This window comes from Ammospiza nelsoni, chromosome 5 (assembly GCF_027579445.1).
Source record: "Ammospiza nelsoni isolate bAmmNel1 chromosome 5, bAmmNel1.pri, whole genome shotgun sequence".
Taxonomy (NCBI): Eukaryota; Metazoa; Chordata; class Aves; order Passeriformes; family Passerellidae; genus Ammospiza; species Ammospiza nelsoni.
Window position 1 is genome coordinate 58484374 of NC_080637.1, and position 14209 is coordinate 58498582.

Consider the following 14209-nt stretch of genomic DNA (forward strand, 5'->3'; position numbering starts at 1 on the left):
AGAATTTGGTGAATAGCCCCTCAGATAAGCTGGGTTAGACCATCAGCTGCTGTATTAAAGTCTTTCCACAGGGTTTTCTAAACAATTCCTAAATATGTTGAAATCTAGAAAGAATGTGGAAGCTCTTTTTCCAATAAAGAGAACCCAGTCAGTGTTAGCATTTAAACTGAAGTGAATAGCGGCACACTTCAAAACATTGCAGAAGTTCTAAATAGAAGAGAAAATAGTTGGTTCCTGCCATCTCCATATGTTGTTCCTCTCTATTGGGTCGCAATTCCTCTAGGATTTCCACAGTGACAAGTGGAAAGCTGAAGGAGCTATCCAAATGAGCAAGCATTATCTGTCTTTAGAGGTAGAGGGAGAAGCAGCACAAAATCAAAGGACAGTGTAAGATCATGTGTGCAGGAAATATTCAAACATCTTGAATTCCCTTTCCTAACCAGCACAAAATTTCCATTGTAAATGTGGCCATATGCTCAACTACTTTTCTTTTACTCATAGACCACTGAAATTCAGCTCAAGAGCTTGGAATTGCATGATCTTAATAATTTCATGTTGGTGCTTTAAATCTGATCCATTTTCTGCTATGTATCTTTGCTGTCATTAACCCTACTAGCCCTTTCATCTAACTGTGGGACATGCACATTCCTCATCTCCAACTCACATCATTCCTTTCTTGCTTTCCTCCACACTTTTCTCTTACATGACAAGGAGAAGGAAGCAGGAGGTTTTCCATACCCACCTTCAGCCTCTCACCCTAGTATAGGTACAGAAAGAAAGGTCCAAAAGATACAAACAAGCCAGTGCACGGTACACTGATCTTTACTCTATGTAGAAAGCACCAAGCAGCACGTTCAGGGCTCCTCTTTCGACATCACCATCAGAGTCATGACAAAAGTTTAATAATGGCTCAGAAGGACTTCCTAATTATTTGCTATATGACTCTTAAAAGTTCCTACAGTCAAATCCTGCTTTGGAAAGGTTCCATTATTTATGAACTGACTTTGTGTAGGAAGTGTATCTACAATTTTGCTTTGGTCGTTGAGGTTTTAAACTGAACAGTGTTTTCCAGCTGTTTGGTAACACATCCAGTGCTGAAATCCTGTTTACCCCATTTGTACAGAATTGGAATAGCTTCCTGTTACTATGTGACTTTAAAAGCCCGAGTTTCCCACTATAGACAACTTTACCCTGCTGGCTTGAAATTTATATTGATTCTGTCACTAGTCTAGCTCTTATTGTTGAGTCTTTTAGGTGAATGGGCAGGGTTCTGTAAATTTAATTGCAGCAGATGTTTCTCTGGGTTTTCTCTCTCTCATTTCACTCTGGATTTTAGTTGTTTTTCCTTGGAAAGGTACATGAAAGGGAAATCCTTGTATAATCAAATGTTTGTTTTACCATCTAAAGCTTGCAAAGGGTCCTTAGCCTGGGCTGATTTCTTCTTGAAGAGCTGTAATTATTCATGGAAAGGAAAAAAAAGCCTTTGTCACTAATAGGCTTCTTGGTGCTTCTTGTAACAGTCTTTATTATTCCTTTCTACATAATTTTCTATTGATGAGGTGAATAAAGGCTTCCTCTGCTGTTGAGAAAGAAAAGGTAATTGTTCTTTTTTCACATTTACCAATGCTTGTTGCGTTCCTTATGTGTTTAAAGGACAAGGATGCAGAAAATGATGTTATTGATGGCATCCCCATGGCAACAGTTCTTTGGAATAACACATTCTGGCATTGTTATTCTGCACACACAAAAAAAAGGGGACTTTCTTTTAAGCACAAACAGATTGTGCCCCTTTTAAAGGCACCCATGAACTTTGCTTTTCTGAAGATTTACAGACTGGTTTGGGGCAGAAAGGATTCTGACATCATTTACCTCTCTGTGTACATCACATTATGGTGTTAAAAAAAAAACCCACTTTGAAAAAGCCAATGGTTTAAAGAGACACAGTATGGGAAGGATACATAAACATTTCTTTGATCAGAAAGACAAAAAAAAAGTTGAAAGAATTTTGAAATTTATGAGCTCTAGGACCAGACTCACTAAATAATCAATCAAGAGACAGAGAGGAGACAGAGGAGTCAAACACTCTGAGCTTATTAAAGTAGTTTTTTAGTTATGACAGTACTCCAGATAACATTGCTTTTACCCCAGACACTACACACATCTTAACACATTTTGATAGGAAGCTGAATTGCTTCCTCACAAGGCAGTTTGCAAACATATATCTTGGCTTTCATATTTCATCTTCCGTTGTCCTCAGGTATGTAAAATCCTGCTATATTAGCATTTAGAAGCAATAGCATTTTCTAAGGCATGGTTCAATTTTATTCTTTTTGACTCCACTGCAGTTCTAAAATGGATTAGTTTATTTCTCAGAGACTCATCAGTGAAATACATCTGTGTTTTTGTAAGAAAAAGGAGAAGGGACTGTATCGAACTTGGGAATGTTTGAAATCCATTCTGCTCTCTGTGGTGCTTTTTCTGGCACCCAAGTGCACACCTTCCTGTTTGACTTCTCCAAGGAACAAACTACCTCCTGCATGCCAAGACTGCATGGAAGTGGGCTGTACAAACCCTGGAACTTGAACGCTTTGCACCTAAAATGAACTTGTGTTGTGTACAGATGTACCACTTAAATATAGCCACTGTCTTATTTTTGAGAGAAATTGTGGTTGACTCTCTGGCTCCAAATACACTGTTAATATTTTGGTTCTAAGTTACATGTGACTTTTCTGGAAGTCACCACAGCTGGTAGAAATCAGCTGTTTGGTTGTTGGACAATAACTGACCACTGTATTTTTCTGCTCACAAAATCTTGATGAAAATACGAAGCTCTGGGGACTACAGCCCAGCTATTTATGGATGTTGCTTCACATTCAGCTTTCCAAAGCTGAAGTGACTCCCTAAAATTGAACAGGAAGCTGAAAACTCTACTGCTTTAGCCTTTATCTTTGACAAGTGTAACCTCCTTAGTGAGCATGGAGGAACTCCTTAGTTTATTTTTTTATTTGGTAAGAAACAAAGTGACAGAATGAGCTTTAGATCTTGGTCGTGTTTAGCCCTACTACAAAAATTATGCTCTGTATTTACCTGGAGGAAAGTGAGCAGCCTTCTTTCCTTGCAGAACATATTTTTGAGTTTAAATATGTTATATATGCATCAGTACATATAGAATCACAAATAATTATGAATATTCATTATATATAAAGATTGCTGCTTATATATAATGATACATACACCTATTACAGTACATAATATATATAGATCCATATACTATAATGCCCTCTATCATTTTGCTAATTACATTATTTTGTAAGAAGTTGTGAAATTGTCCTGGGAAGAGTTTGGGATGCAAAGGAGTTCCTGCAAAGGAACGTGTTGTTGAAATATTTACTTATTCCATCTATCTGAATGTATTCTATGTGTTTGAAAAAGTGCCCTAGAAATATTTATCTTCAAGATCTTTTATTAGAAATATTTCTAGAATATTTCTATCTCATGTCTGTCTCATGTAACTTGTGCATATTGCAGAAGAAGGAAGAAATTACAATACTTTAGTTGGGGTTTTTTAGTCCTATCCTCCCATTGTTTGCCTTATCTTTATACAAATTATAGTGCTGTGATTTAATTTTTGCTTAGAACCTGTTCAAAACCTTCTTATGAAACAGTAATGAAAAGCCATCTTTTCAATTGATTTTTTAAATTTCTGTTTGTGAAAGTGTCTGCTCTCTGAGATGATTTTAAGTCTTTTTATTGGAGACCTCAAAACTTTGCTACATCTTTGTGAGAAGTTCCACTTGGTAGAGGTAATGAATGTTTGATTAAATACTGCATTTTCCTGTGACCAGGAGGGAAAAAAAAATTCTTGCCATTGTCTGATCTTCTGCTGTACAATTTTCCTATGTTATATTCAGGTACAAAGAGAGAGACTCTAGAATAAAGAGTGTGACAACTTTTCCTAGCTCTAGTAAACTAAGAGGCCCAAAGATCTCATATGAATTTTTTTTAAAACTTCTGCCAGTTTCTTATTCTTGTGCCAACTCTAGATTTCTTTGTGTTTCCTCAATCCTGCTGTTGTGAGTGAGTGTCTGAGACCCCAGAGTGGACTGAGGTGATTGTTCCACTACCCCTGCCCAGCTGAAGGTGCTCAGGCTTGTGGTGATGCTGTCCTTCACTGGCTCTGTACCACAGCCCTGGTGCTCAGGAGAGCAAAACTTGCTCCCACCAAGGCACCAAGAAATAGAAGAGAGGTGGTGAAGACTTAGATGCAGAAAGTGCATTTCTCTCCTCTGCCTCCTGCATGGCCTGGTCTCCCCTCAGAGTCACCCCCCTCTGCCCAGGGACATCGTGTGGCAGTGACTCCCTGAAAACTTCCCTTTTCTTTTGCTTTGCTTTACTCTTTAAGGAATTGCTATTTAAAGATACAGCAATGTTAAAAGCAGGTAGTGCTGATCGTGTTTTTCTTGTCCTTACCTTTTTCTTCCCTTACCATTTATTTCCCTTTAACATCAGGTGCCAAGTCTACACTAGCAGAGACTCACAGTTGATTCTGCCAGAGCAGCATTGGCACACAGGTTCTGGGCTATCTTGCAGATTTTTATTTTTTTTTTTTTTAGATAATCCATATCTGTGTGTGAGAAGGTAACAGAGACTATTTGAAACAGTTTCAGCAAGCCTCAGCTTCTCTTGGTAGCTCTGCAATATGGAAAGCAGATTGAGATTGCAGACGTTCTTTCATGTGTTCACCAAAAAGCCGTCATACAGCCACAAGTTGGTCACAACCAGCATGGGATGGATTTCAGCCAGTCTTCTTTATTCTTTTCTTGGTCCTATGGGAATTAATGACATTTTCTGGCAATTTTGGAATCTGTTTCTTTTCCACGCTTCCATGGTTCCTTTCTTAAACTTGGTCCATTCATTCTCACCATTCTCCTGAAACCACAGCACCTTTGCAGAACTGCAAATCTGTGCTCTTACTGCTGAAAGAATGAAGTTATACTTCTGATACTTTCCCATTTCCCAATTTTAAAGACAAAAACCCTCTCCATGTGGTTTCCTGGCTGCCACTCAGAGCAGGAACATCTTGTCAGAGATCAGACTGCAAGTCTGCCTTCTGAAGATGCTGGCCCTAAGCACATTTCAGATCCAAACTGAAAAGACATGTAATTGCTAAACAAACTTCAATTTGTTTATTTTATAATATACCAGCAGCTGTTTTCTTGTACTATGTCCAAGATATTTCTCCAGACAACCTACTTAATAGTGTAGAATTCTGTTTCCTTGGGTCAGTTTGCCTGCTTTATTTGTTTTCTTTCCAACCACTGTGGGGTGAGTTGTAGTCACTGAAACAACTATTTTTCCTAAAATTTTAGGCAGAACCAAGTAACTTATTTCAGAAATGAGGATGGGAAGAAAATGTTGTGTGCATTCACTTAACAGTATGAAAAACATTAGATGTTCATACAGATGATTACATTTCCAGTGTGCCCAATGTGGGGTTTCTCACTTAGCTCTGAAGGTCTGTTCCTAGATGGATGCTTTGTACGTGTGGTGTTGTGATCAGCTGAGGAAGGACGCCTGCCTCAGCCAATTAGTTTCACCCTCCATTTTCTTGCTGAAGAGACCAAATCTTGGTGGGGGTTTTGATCCTCAAGAAAGGACATTCTGTTTTGAGATGAAAACATCTTACTTCTCTCACTGGGGAGCAAAGGTCACCCAGACATTCCTCACATCCCAGAATCAGGTTCTTATTAGGGAGCCAGAAGTGTCCAGAAGATCTGATGCAACTGTGCAGCATAAAGGTCAGATCCAGTCTGTTGGAAAACAGTCCTTTGGCTTTAATGCTCCTAAGATCTGACCATCTGTATTTGTTGACTCCAATTGGGTTGTTTAGCCAAATGCTGATTTTCATCACCCTTGAGATGCACATGAGATCCTGGAGTTAGAAGGAAAAGGCAGGGACATTCCCAGGTGTAGATGGGGAGCTGCTTTCCACAAGCCAGACAAAAGGTTAACAGTTTGCTTCTATATGATAAAAACATACATGCATAATGTACCTTATGGCTTAGAACAGCCATCTCACATTTTCGCCAACATCATGTTCCTGCCTCCATCAGAAACTTGCTGTCTTTTGGTTGACTTCCATTCCTCACAGAGTAGGAACTCTGTGAGAGGAGTTGTCTTTGTCAGTTTTCTAAACTGCCTGGTCATTGACCAGTGTGTTTTATTGTAGCACTGTATTTTCTTACACAATTTTTAAAAAGAGAACAAAAAAGAAAATCCTATGATGTTAATAGTTTACAGAACAACTAAAATGAGAATTGGGTTGTTTAGCTTGTTTCCTCTTATATTCTTTCTTCTCTCTGTTACTGAAGATGTATCTTGTATCTTATATATGGTGAAGTTTATTAAGAGATCTCACTGTGTACCTTGTGTTAAAAATAACTTACCAACAAGAAAGGATAATGTGATTATGTAGTTTTCAAGATTGTGTGTAAATTATGCAAATGCTGCTGGACATGTCAGTGTGTATGTATGGGTTAAGTTCAAGGTATCTTGTAACTTCTTAGCACATTCAAGCACATGTAGTCTGAAAATATTCTGAAAGTTATTGATGCAATTTGAAGTGGTCTTTCTCAGATGTTTGGAATCAGCATGCTTCAGTATGTATAAAAACAGCAGAAATATAAATACAGAGTAAGTGAAATTATGGCAACATAGAGGATAATCTAAGCATATATGATGAGCCACATGGTAAAATAATTGCTAAATGCTAAAAGTCTTAATTAAGATGAGAACAGACAGTGTTAATGAGAAATAAAGGCTGATCCATGCTTTAGTTGTCACAGTCAGCCTGAGTCAAGCACTTTCAGGGCCATTGAGCTGAAAACATTTTTAGAGCATAATACAATGGAGAGGCCATTATATCAGACTGAACATTTTGCAGAACAGCACTATTAAGAGATTTGTGATAACTAGATGGCAGACTGGATTAACGTAGTAGACTCACATCCAAATCTCTCCTAGGCTAGGAACAAAAATGAGTGTGGATTGTAGGTATACATAACAGTGGCTGTCACTCTCCCATGAACAATCTTTTGTAACTTAGAGTCAGGAAAAAATCCGGGAAGGCAATAGAAGAGAGTTTCTCAAGTCATATCTAAAATGCTGAGAGAGGATTTAGTTTAATTAGATCAGTGTTTTCCTTTCTTAAGTGGCATTTCCCTTCCTGTTTATATTTTCCATTGGATTTTGTTTTGCTGTCTGTAAGGTGAATTTGCTGAGAATGTGTCTGTGTTTTAGAAGTTTATTTGACTGTCTGCCAGCACTGCTGAAGAGACATGCACCCATTCTTGTGCTGGCTTTAGAGATTACCTTGAGTAGCAGCATTTGGGATTAAGACGCTGCTTTGATGAACAGTTAATGTGTAAAACCTAGAACATTTCAACACTGGACATTTTAGTGTCATGCTGATAAAGTAAAGATTTTGTGTGTGTATGTGTGTGTGTGTACAGACTTCTCTCTTATCAACTCTTTTATCAACACTTAATCTTTCCCTTCATTTGGGAACTGTGGTTTTTCACTTAACCCATAGTCCCATCAGTTCTAGAAGCTGGGACACACTGAGCACTGCAAAAATCAAGACAGGCTGGGAGCAGCTCCTTGTGTTCCAAACCAGAGTAAGGCAGATGTTCACACAATGGAGAGAGAGGCTGGTCACAAGTTCTGTAAATAGCTTTGTAAATACCTTCTGGTTAGGGCTTGGATGGAAGATCCATTGTCTGATACTTTGCCCAGGCTGTGCAACACGCTGAGGTAAAACTGCTGTGGGCATAATTCTGTACTGATGTGGGAGAGGCCTCCAGTAGTTCCATGGGTGTTCTCCCTCTCTGTACTGTTTCTGCACTGCCTTAGTCAGCTCAAGGAAGGGGCACCATGAGAAGCACGGGGCACCTCTTGGTAACAGGACCCATCTCCTGAGTTGGGACTGATGGTGATAAAGACAAAAACTTCAAACAGATAAATGAACAGCAGAATCCCATGCAATTTTCCCATAATAATGTGGGGGGGTAATTTGAATGAGTAGTTTTCCACCCCTTTCTGCAAATAAAGAAGGTTTGGCCACAATTGTGAGGCTGGAGCACACTGCCCACCTCCTCCTTGGGTCACCCGTTGTCCTGGGGCTGAGCAGCAAGGCAGGCACTGAGAGGCTTAAATCCCCCTTTAACGTTAGGGAAAGTTTTCCCATGCTGTTATTCCCACTCTGCACCCCTTATGGAAAAAGCATGTGTGCATTAGGTGGCTGCTAAACATTAACTAAAATATTGCAAAGCTTTCTTTCTCAGAGGGCATGAGCAAGGAGAGATGACAGTTCAAACATCTCACTGCTCCTGTGGCAGCAGTGTGAACTCAGCCAGAGCAGTTCTTCACTACCAGCAGTGCACCTTCTTATAGGAAAATACTGGAGGTGCTTTATGTGTTTCTCATCTGTTTTAAAGTTTGGACTACATTCTACTCGAGAACACTGAACAAAGTCATTTTACGAGTATTTTTCTCTCCTATTTATATGCATTTTGTATAGAAGCTAAGATTAGTACTAGAAAGATACTTAGCATATTTTTGTATTTTTAGTGTGACTTATGTGCCATATCGTTAAAGACTCTATATTGCCTCAAGAGTCAATTAGCAAAAAAGTAAACTTTATCAATGGTGGTTCATAAATTATTTGTGTATTGTAGATTAATACAGAAGACATCTGGACAAATACTGTATGTGCTGAAAAATTAGAATTTTGAATGATTAAAATTATTTGCAAATAGACACAGTTTTAGGTTAGATTGCATTTTTCGCAAGGTAAAATATTAATTTGCTGCATTCTTATTTCACTAATCTTTTCAGGCTAAAAAGGTTTTGTTTAGGAAATTACTTGTAAATTAATTTTTAGGGATTTTGAAAAATACTGAAATGAGAATTTTTGTTGTGCATGGGCTCCTGCTTATGACTGAAAAATAATAGTCTTTCATTTCACCATTATATTTTCTAAAAGAATGATTTTCAGGCTTAGGAGATTTCTATGGTGTTCTCCAGCTAGACATGCAACTGAAATAATTTTTAGACAACTCTGATTAATACAGCAGATGGAATAATTAATACAGTAACTAAAATATTGTGGTCTTACACACAACTATCAGGATCACTTTTGTTTCCAAAGATTTTGATCTTCAATTTCTCCCAATACTTTCATTGTATTGAAGGCAGTGCACAGTTTCTGCCTTCCCATAAAGGCAGAGATTCGGTATCTGCAAGTAAACACTGAAAAATCACTTGCTTGATTACACTTGTGGGCCATTAAATATCTGCTTTCATCTCTATAATTCCTCTCTTCTCAGAGCCTGGGCAGTGGGACTCAATCAGCCATGTGTTATCTTTCCCAGATCCCTTTCGGAGCATAGCACAGTGCACAGGAATGCAGTTTGTCAAACACATTGTGTCTGAAATCCTTTGTTGGGAGAAGTGGAGAGAAAGAGATTATAAAATGCCTCAAACCCTTCAATAAGGCCATTCCCAGGTTTCTTGTATCTGTTCAGCCCAACAAAGCATTCATACCTCGCTTTGATGTGGAGGGTGGTGTATTATAGCATGTAGTGTGTGTTGTATCTCAGGGCAGCATCTGTTGTCCAGGCTGCAGTTTACAAAGAATAACTTACTTGGTTGTAGTAACTTACTATTTTTTGGCAAGTTTTTAGGCTCAAGGACAACACAGAGGGGAATTTAGAAGAAATAAATACATCTGTTGTCTATAATAGTGGTTTTCATAGGTGGCGAGATTTAAGACCCTGGTGTGTTTTGTAGGAGAGGTGAACAAAAATACCCAATCAGACGGGTGATGTGTGTTTTTCATTACTCTGCTAATACAAACCTCTCAAAGGTAAAGTTGAACAGTGTGAATAACTTCTTGAAGCTGTTAACTTCTGTCACCCTGAGGCAATCTCTGACTGACTTTTTGTAGTGTTTCCTCCTCAAAATTCTAGGCACAAAAAAAAACATTTACTTGCAATACACTGGCATTATAGGTTTAAGTTGAACATTTTGCACTGGAGTAGTTTTGAGAAATTAGGCTAGAATAGGTGGGAGCAGACACATTTCAAAGTGCCAAATGAGTTGCAGAGTCCATGCTGATGTTGCTTACAGCAGTGTAGGGAGCTGAGTTAAAATGGGAATTCTCTGCCAGTGTATTCTGAGAGAATTTGTCTCTCCTTTACAGGTCAGATATCCAAGGGGAAGTCTGGGAAGGCTTTGTAATGCAAATCTAAATAGCCTTCGTTCACACAAGGAATGTTAGATGCTGACCCATAAGAACTGAGTTCAAGATTTCTGTGAATATGTGGGATTTGAATTAGCACGGTAATGAAAGGCTCTAAGAGTATAAGGTGCATTCAGTATCTAAATCACTGACATGGTTTAGAAGGCTAAATTTGTCTCTGTGATGATTAAAAGAAAGCTGGTTGGTACTATTCTGTGGCATAAACATTAGCAGGAATCCACCCATGGCACTTGGATGCTTGTTGAACAGCTGGTGTGTTTTGTTTAATAGAGTCAAAGACAAAAGTGGTAGTTGATTTGTTGGAGATGTGCTGTGTTTACAGTGGATGACAGAGAATTGAGATGTAAAACAAATAGCAAAGAAATGGAGCCAAGCAAAAATGCTTGGTTATAATATTTGGCAGATTTTGTGTGTTAGAAAATATAAAGCACATTAGCAGGCATATAAAAATGCACCAGACAGTAACAACCATTGAATTTATACAAGGAAAAAAAAAGCCAGATCACTTATTCAGCTCTGTGGGACAGACAACTTCCTGGAGTATCCTTTAAATCCCTGATATTTTCATGAAAGATTAGACTATAGATACAAAATACAGAAATCCCAAGTTTCTGCATGAAACAGAGACACAGATTAGTGCTCATATTTGCCCCAGAGCGTGTTTGTCTTTTATTACACTGTTTTGTTGACTATATATCTCCTTTCAGCTCTGTTCTTTTGTCTTGTGGAACATGGTCCAGATGAAAAATAAAAGTTACAGATAAAATTATTGGAGGACTGGATATGCATAATTATTTTGCGATTTTATTTTAATACTAATATTTTCTATTTTTCTTTCCTTTTCCACAGAGGGTATGAACTGTATGAATAAAGATCATGGGTGTGCACACATCTGCCGGGAGACACCCAAAGGTGGGGTTGCCTGTGAATGTAGACCTGGCTTTGAACTTGCGAAAAACCAGAAGGACTGCAAATGTAGGTAGATGAAGATTAAATTTCAAATGCCCCAAAATGTCTTGTTTTCTTCATTGTTGTTGTGTTCACAAGAAGTTATATTTGTTTTGGCCAAAGGTGATTGATAATTTTGGTAATGAGGGGTTTTTTGCTGTAGAAGATGCATTTGGAGATGGATTAGAGGGATTGAATAATAGAATCTTGACAGTGGCTCAGTTATCAAAATCATAACTTTTCTACTTTCCTATGAATGCAGAAAAGTGAAGGATCGGTTTAATCCAGGCTTTCCTTGTAAAGCAATACAAATAAAGCATAATGGATTCTGGCTTGCAATATTTTGAAGGTCCACAAAGGTGGATGCATCAATTAATTTAATGATAAATCCACTAGAGCTATCAAATTAAGAGTGTCAGTTCCAATATTTTTAAAAGACAGAAATGATTGCTCTAGTCTTGATTCCACTGCTCACAGTCTTGAATTATTACTTGGAAAACATGCAGCTGCATCATATATACTGTTCTTCAGAGAAAAGCCCAGAGTGTTCTATTCTTGAAGCTGGGATGCTAAAGATGCAGATACTCATTAGCCCACAAAATTAGAAATTGTTCTGTACAGATTCAAATAATTGACCTCACCATTGTCATCTAAAAGCTTCAGAACTGAGTCTTTCTGATGGCTTCAGTGAGTCTTAGATCTGAGTCCAATAGCTTGCATTCCTACTTGGTAGCTTTGAGAGAGACGAAAGAAGTGTAGTAAAACAACATAAAATGTTTGCTGCTTTGCAACAGGGCCAGTATTTTTGAGACAGTCTTTCTTAGCCTTCAGTTTTTTTCTTGCTGAGATCTCCACTATGTAAACATACATAGATGATGTCAGTTCACAAGTACAAAGTGAAAATAATCACTTTTGAACGTCATAAAGAAGTGCCACAGAGTATTTACAGCCTGATTTCTGCTCTATATTAAGAGGCTACACAGGGCCAAAGGCAAAAGCACAGAGAAAATTGCCTTTATGGTAGTTTTCATTCTCAATGTTTATTAGAAGTGAATATTGTGTGCTGTTAATTGGAGTGCAACGTCAGCTACATTGGTGAAGTATGGGAGGATGTTTACTAATGCTGTTAATGTTTGTTTCCTCAAATTCTTATATTCTTTGGGAGTTTCAGTAGTAGATGGTGGCAGGAGGATTAGAGCCTTTTCTGAAACATTATTTCTAAATGCCTCAGGGTTTAGAGTAAAAACTTCAATTTATTCAATGCCCTCTGGTGTTCAAATTGTAGTTGTAAGTATAATGAACTTTTGGTGACAGATTTCTAAGTAGGGACACTGAGTTTTCCAAGGCTGCAGAGCTTACTTTGAAGCACATCAACCTCTAAACCCACAGCACATTCTGCAAGTATGATCCAGAGTTCTTACTTAAAATAATTACTTCTAGTCCTTCCAAATGCACAGAAGTACAGAGGTGTAGCCAGATGGCCTGGGACAGTAATTGTGAGATTACAGCAGGCTATTTATAGAGCCCTAATTCTGAAACCAAATCTCAACTTTAAAAAAAAACTTTTTCACAGCTAACCATTTCAGTGCAGCTCTGTTGAAGACACTTCCCACTTGCCAGCCTGAGCTGGGTCTGTAGCCCTGTATAACAGGGACAGGTAGGGTCTAAGACGCCCTTGTAAAACCCCATATCCTTGTCAGTTATGCTGTTTTATCATGGTCCTCCATGGGTCCAGGCCTTTCAGGGTTTGTCAGAGCTTGCTGCTCTTGTTTTTTTATGTGAACAAGTGACAGAGAGTGTAGTACCTCTCAGTACACCTAGTACCTCTCTCAGAGAATTTTTATCAGCCAGTTTGCAATTCAATCAGACCACTGGGAGAGGTTTTCAAATGTATTGGCCCAAGGCCTTTAGTAACAATTCAAGTCTTCCTCAAGGAAGATGTTAAAATAAGTGAGAAAGCAGAAACACTTGGAGGAAGGCTCCATGCTTTTTATGTACCACAATTGTCATTACATGCTAGTTACATAAGCACATCCCATCTTATAATTTACCTTCACATGCTGATAAGGCAGTCACTCTTGCTTCATGCAGTGTCCATTATGGTCAGTGTTCATTAAACAGGCTTGTGTTCAGTAGCTTCCTCTCCATAATTTAGTGTCATGCCTTTCCTACTGCACAGTACTTAAACCCTATTGTAAACACAAAATTTTTCATCCCCTCATGGATTTTCCCATGATACTCATTACTGTAATATCAAAGTGCTTTGTAGACATTTGTAATGTATTTTCAAAATACTCTTCTCAAGTTTAAAAGGACTACTTTGCCCATCTTACCAAAGAGAAATGAATATAAAGATATTAATATCAAACTCATTTGGTAGTGATAGGTGATTAACAAGAGCCCACAGAAGCCAGCTAAGCATTTACAGCACACTGATATGATCCAAGCCAAACTCCTGATGGCTCCAGCTGTAGTTGCAAATGCCATAGAGAAAGGACTATAAAATCAGTAACCCGTAATAGAAGAGATTCAAGTGACTTGCCAAGCTCTAAGTAGGGATTCCTCAGTGAAGGCAGAAATAGGTTAGAGTTTTTAGGGCTCTTTTCACTGTCTGATCAAGACCATTCTTTCTTGACAGTCCGTTTCTGGTTTGCTACTCACTCTGCAGCAGATGAGAAAAGATTCCCAGCTGTTTCCACAGCCCTGCATTTCCCCAGCTCCACTAGGCATTAAATGAGACAGGAGCATTTTCTGCATTTGTCATTGAGGAGAGTTATGACACAATAGGTTTATTTAGAAGTCTGGTATTTTGCAGCTTTTGAGTGCTCAAGATTGCAGCCTTAATGGTTTCTTAGTGTAAATTTTAAGTATGCAATTTCTAGTTGCCCAACATGTTAAGAAAACACCGAAGTGTTGAGGCTGAAAGGGACCTCAAGAAGC

General features: G+C 38.4%; 1 protein-coding gene across 1 annotated transcript in view; it reads left to right on the forward strand.

The window, feature by feature from the left end:
• SCUBE1 (signal peptide, CUB domain and EGF like domain containing 1) overlaps nucleotides 1-14209 on the forward strand; it is a 194894-nt gene that overhangs the window by 88838 nt on the left and 91847 nt on the right. The window contains exon 5 of the mRNA XM_059472548.1: nucleotides 11171-11296. Coding sequence (XP_059328531.1) covers nucleotides 11171-11296 — 126 coding nt within the window. The remainder of the gene's footprint in view (nucleotides 1-11170; nucleotides 11297-14209) is intronic.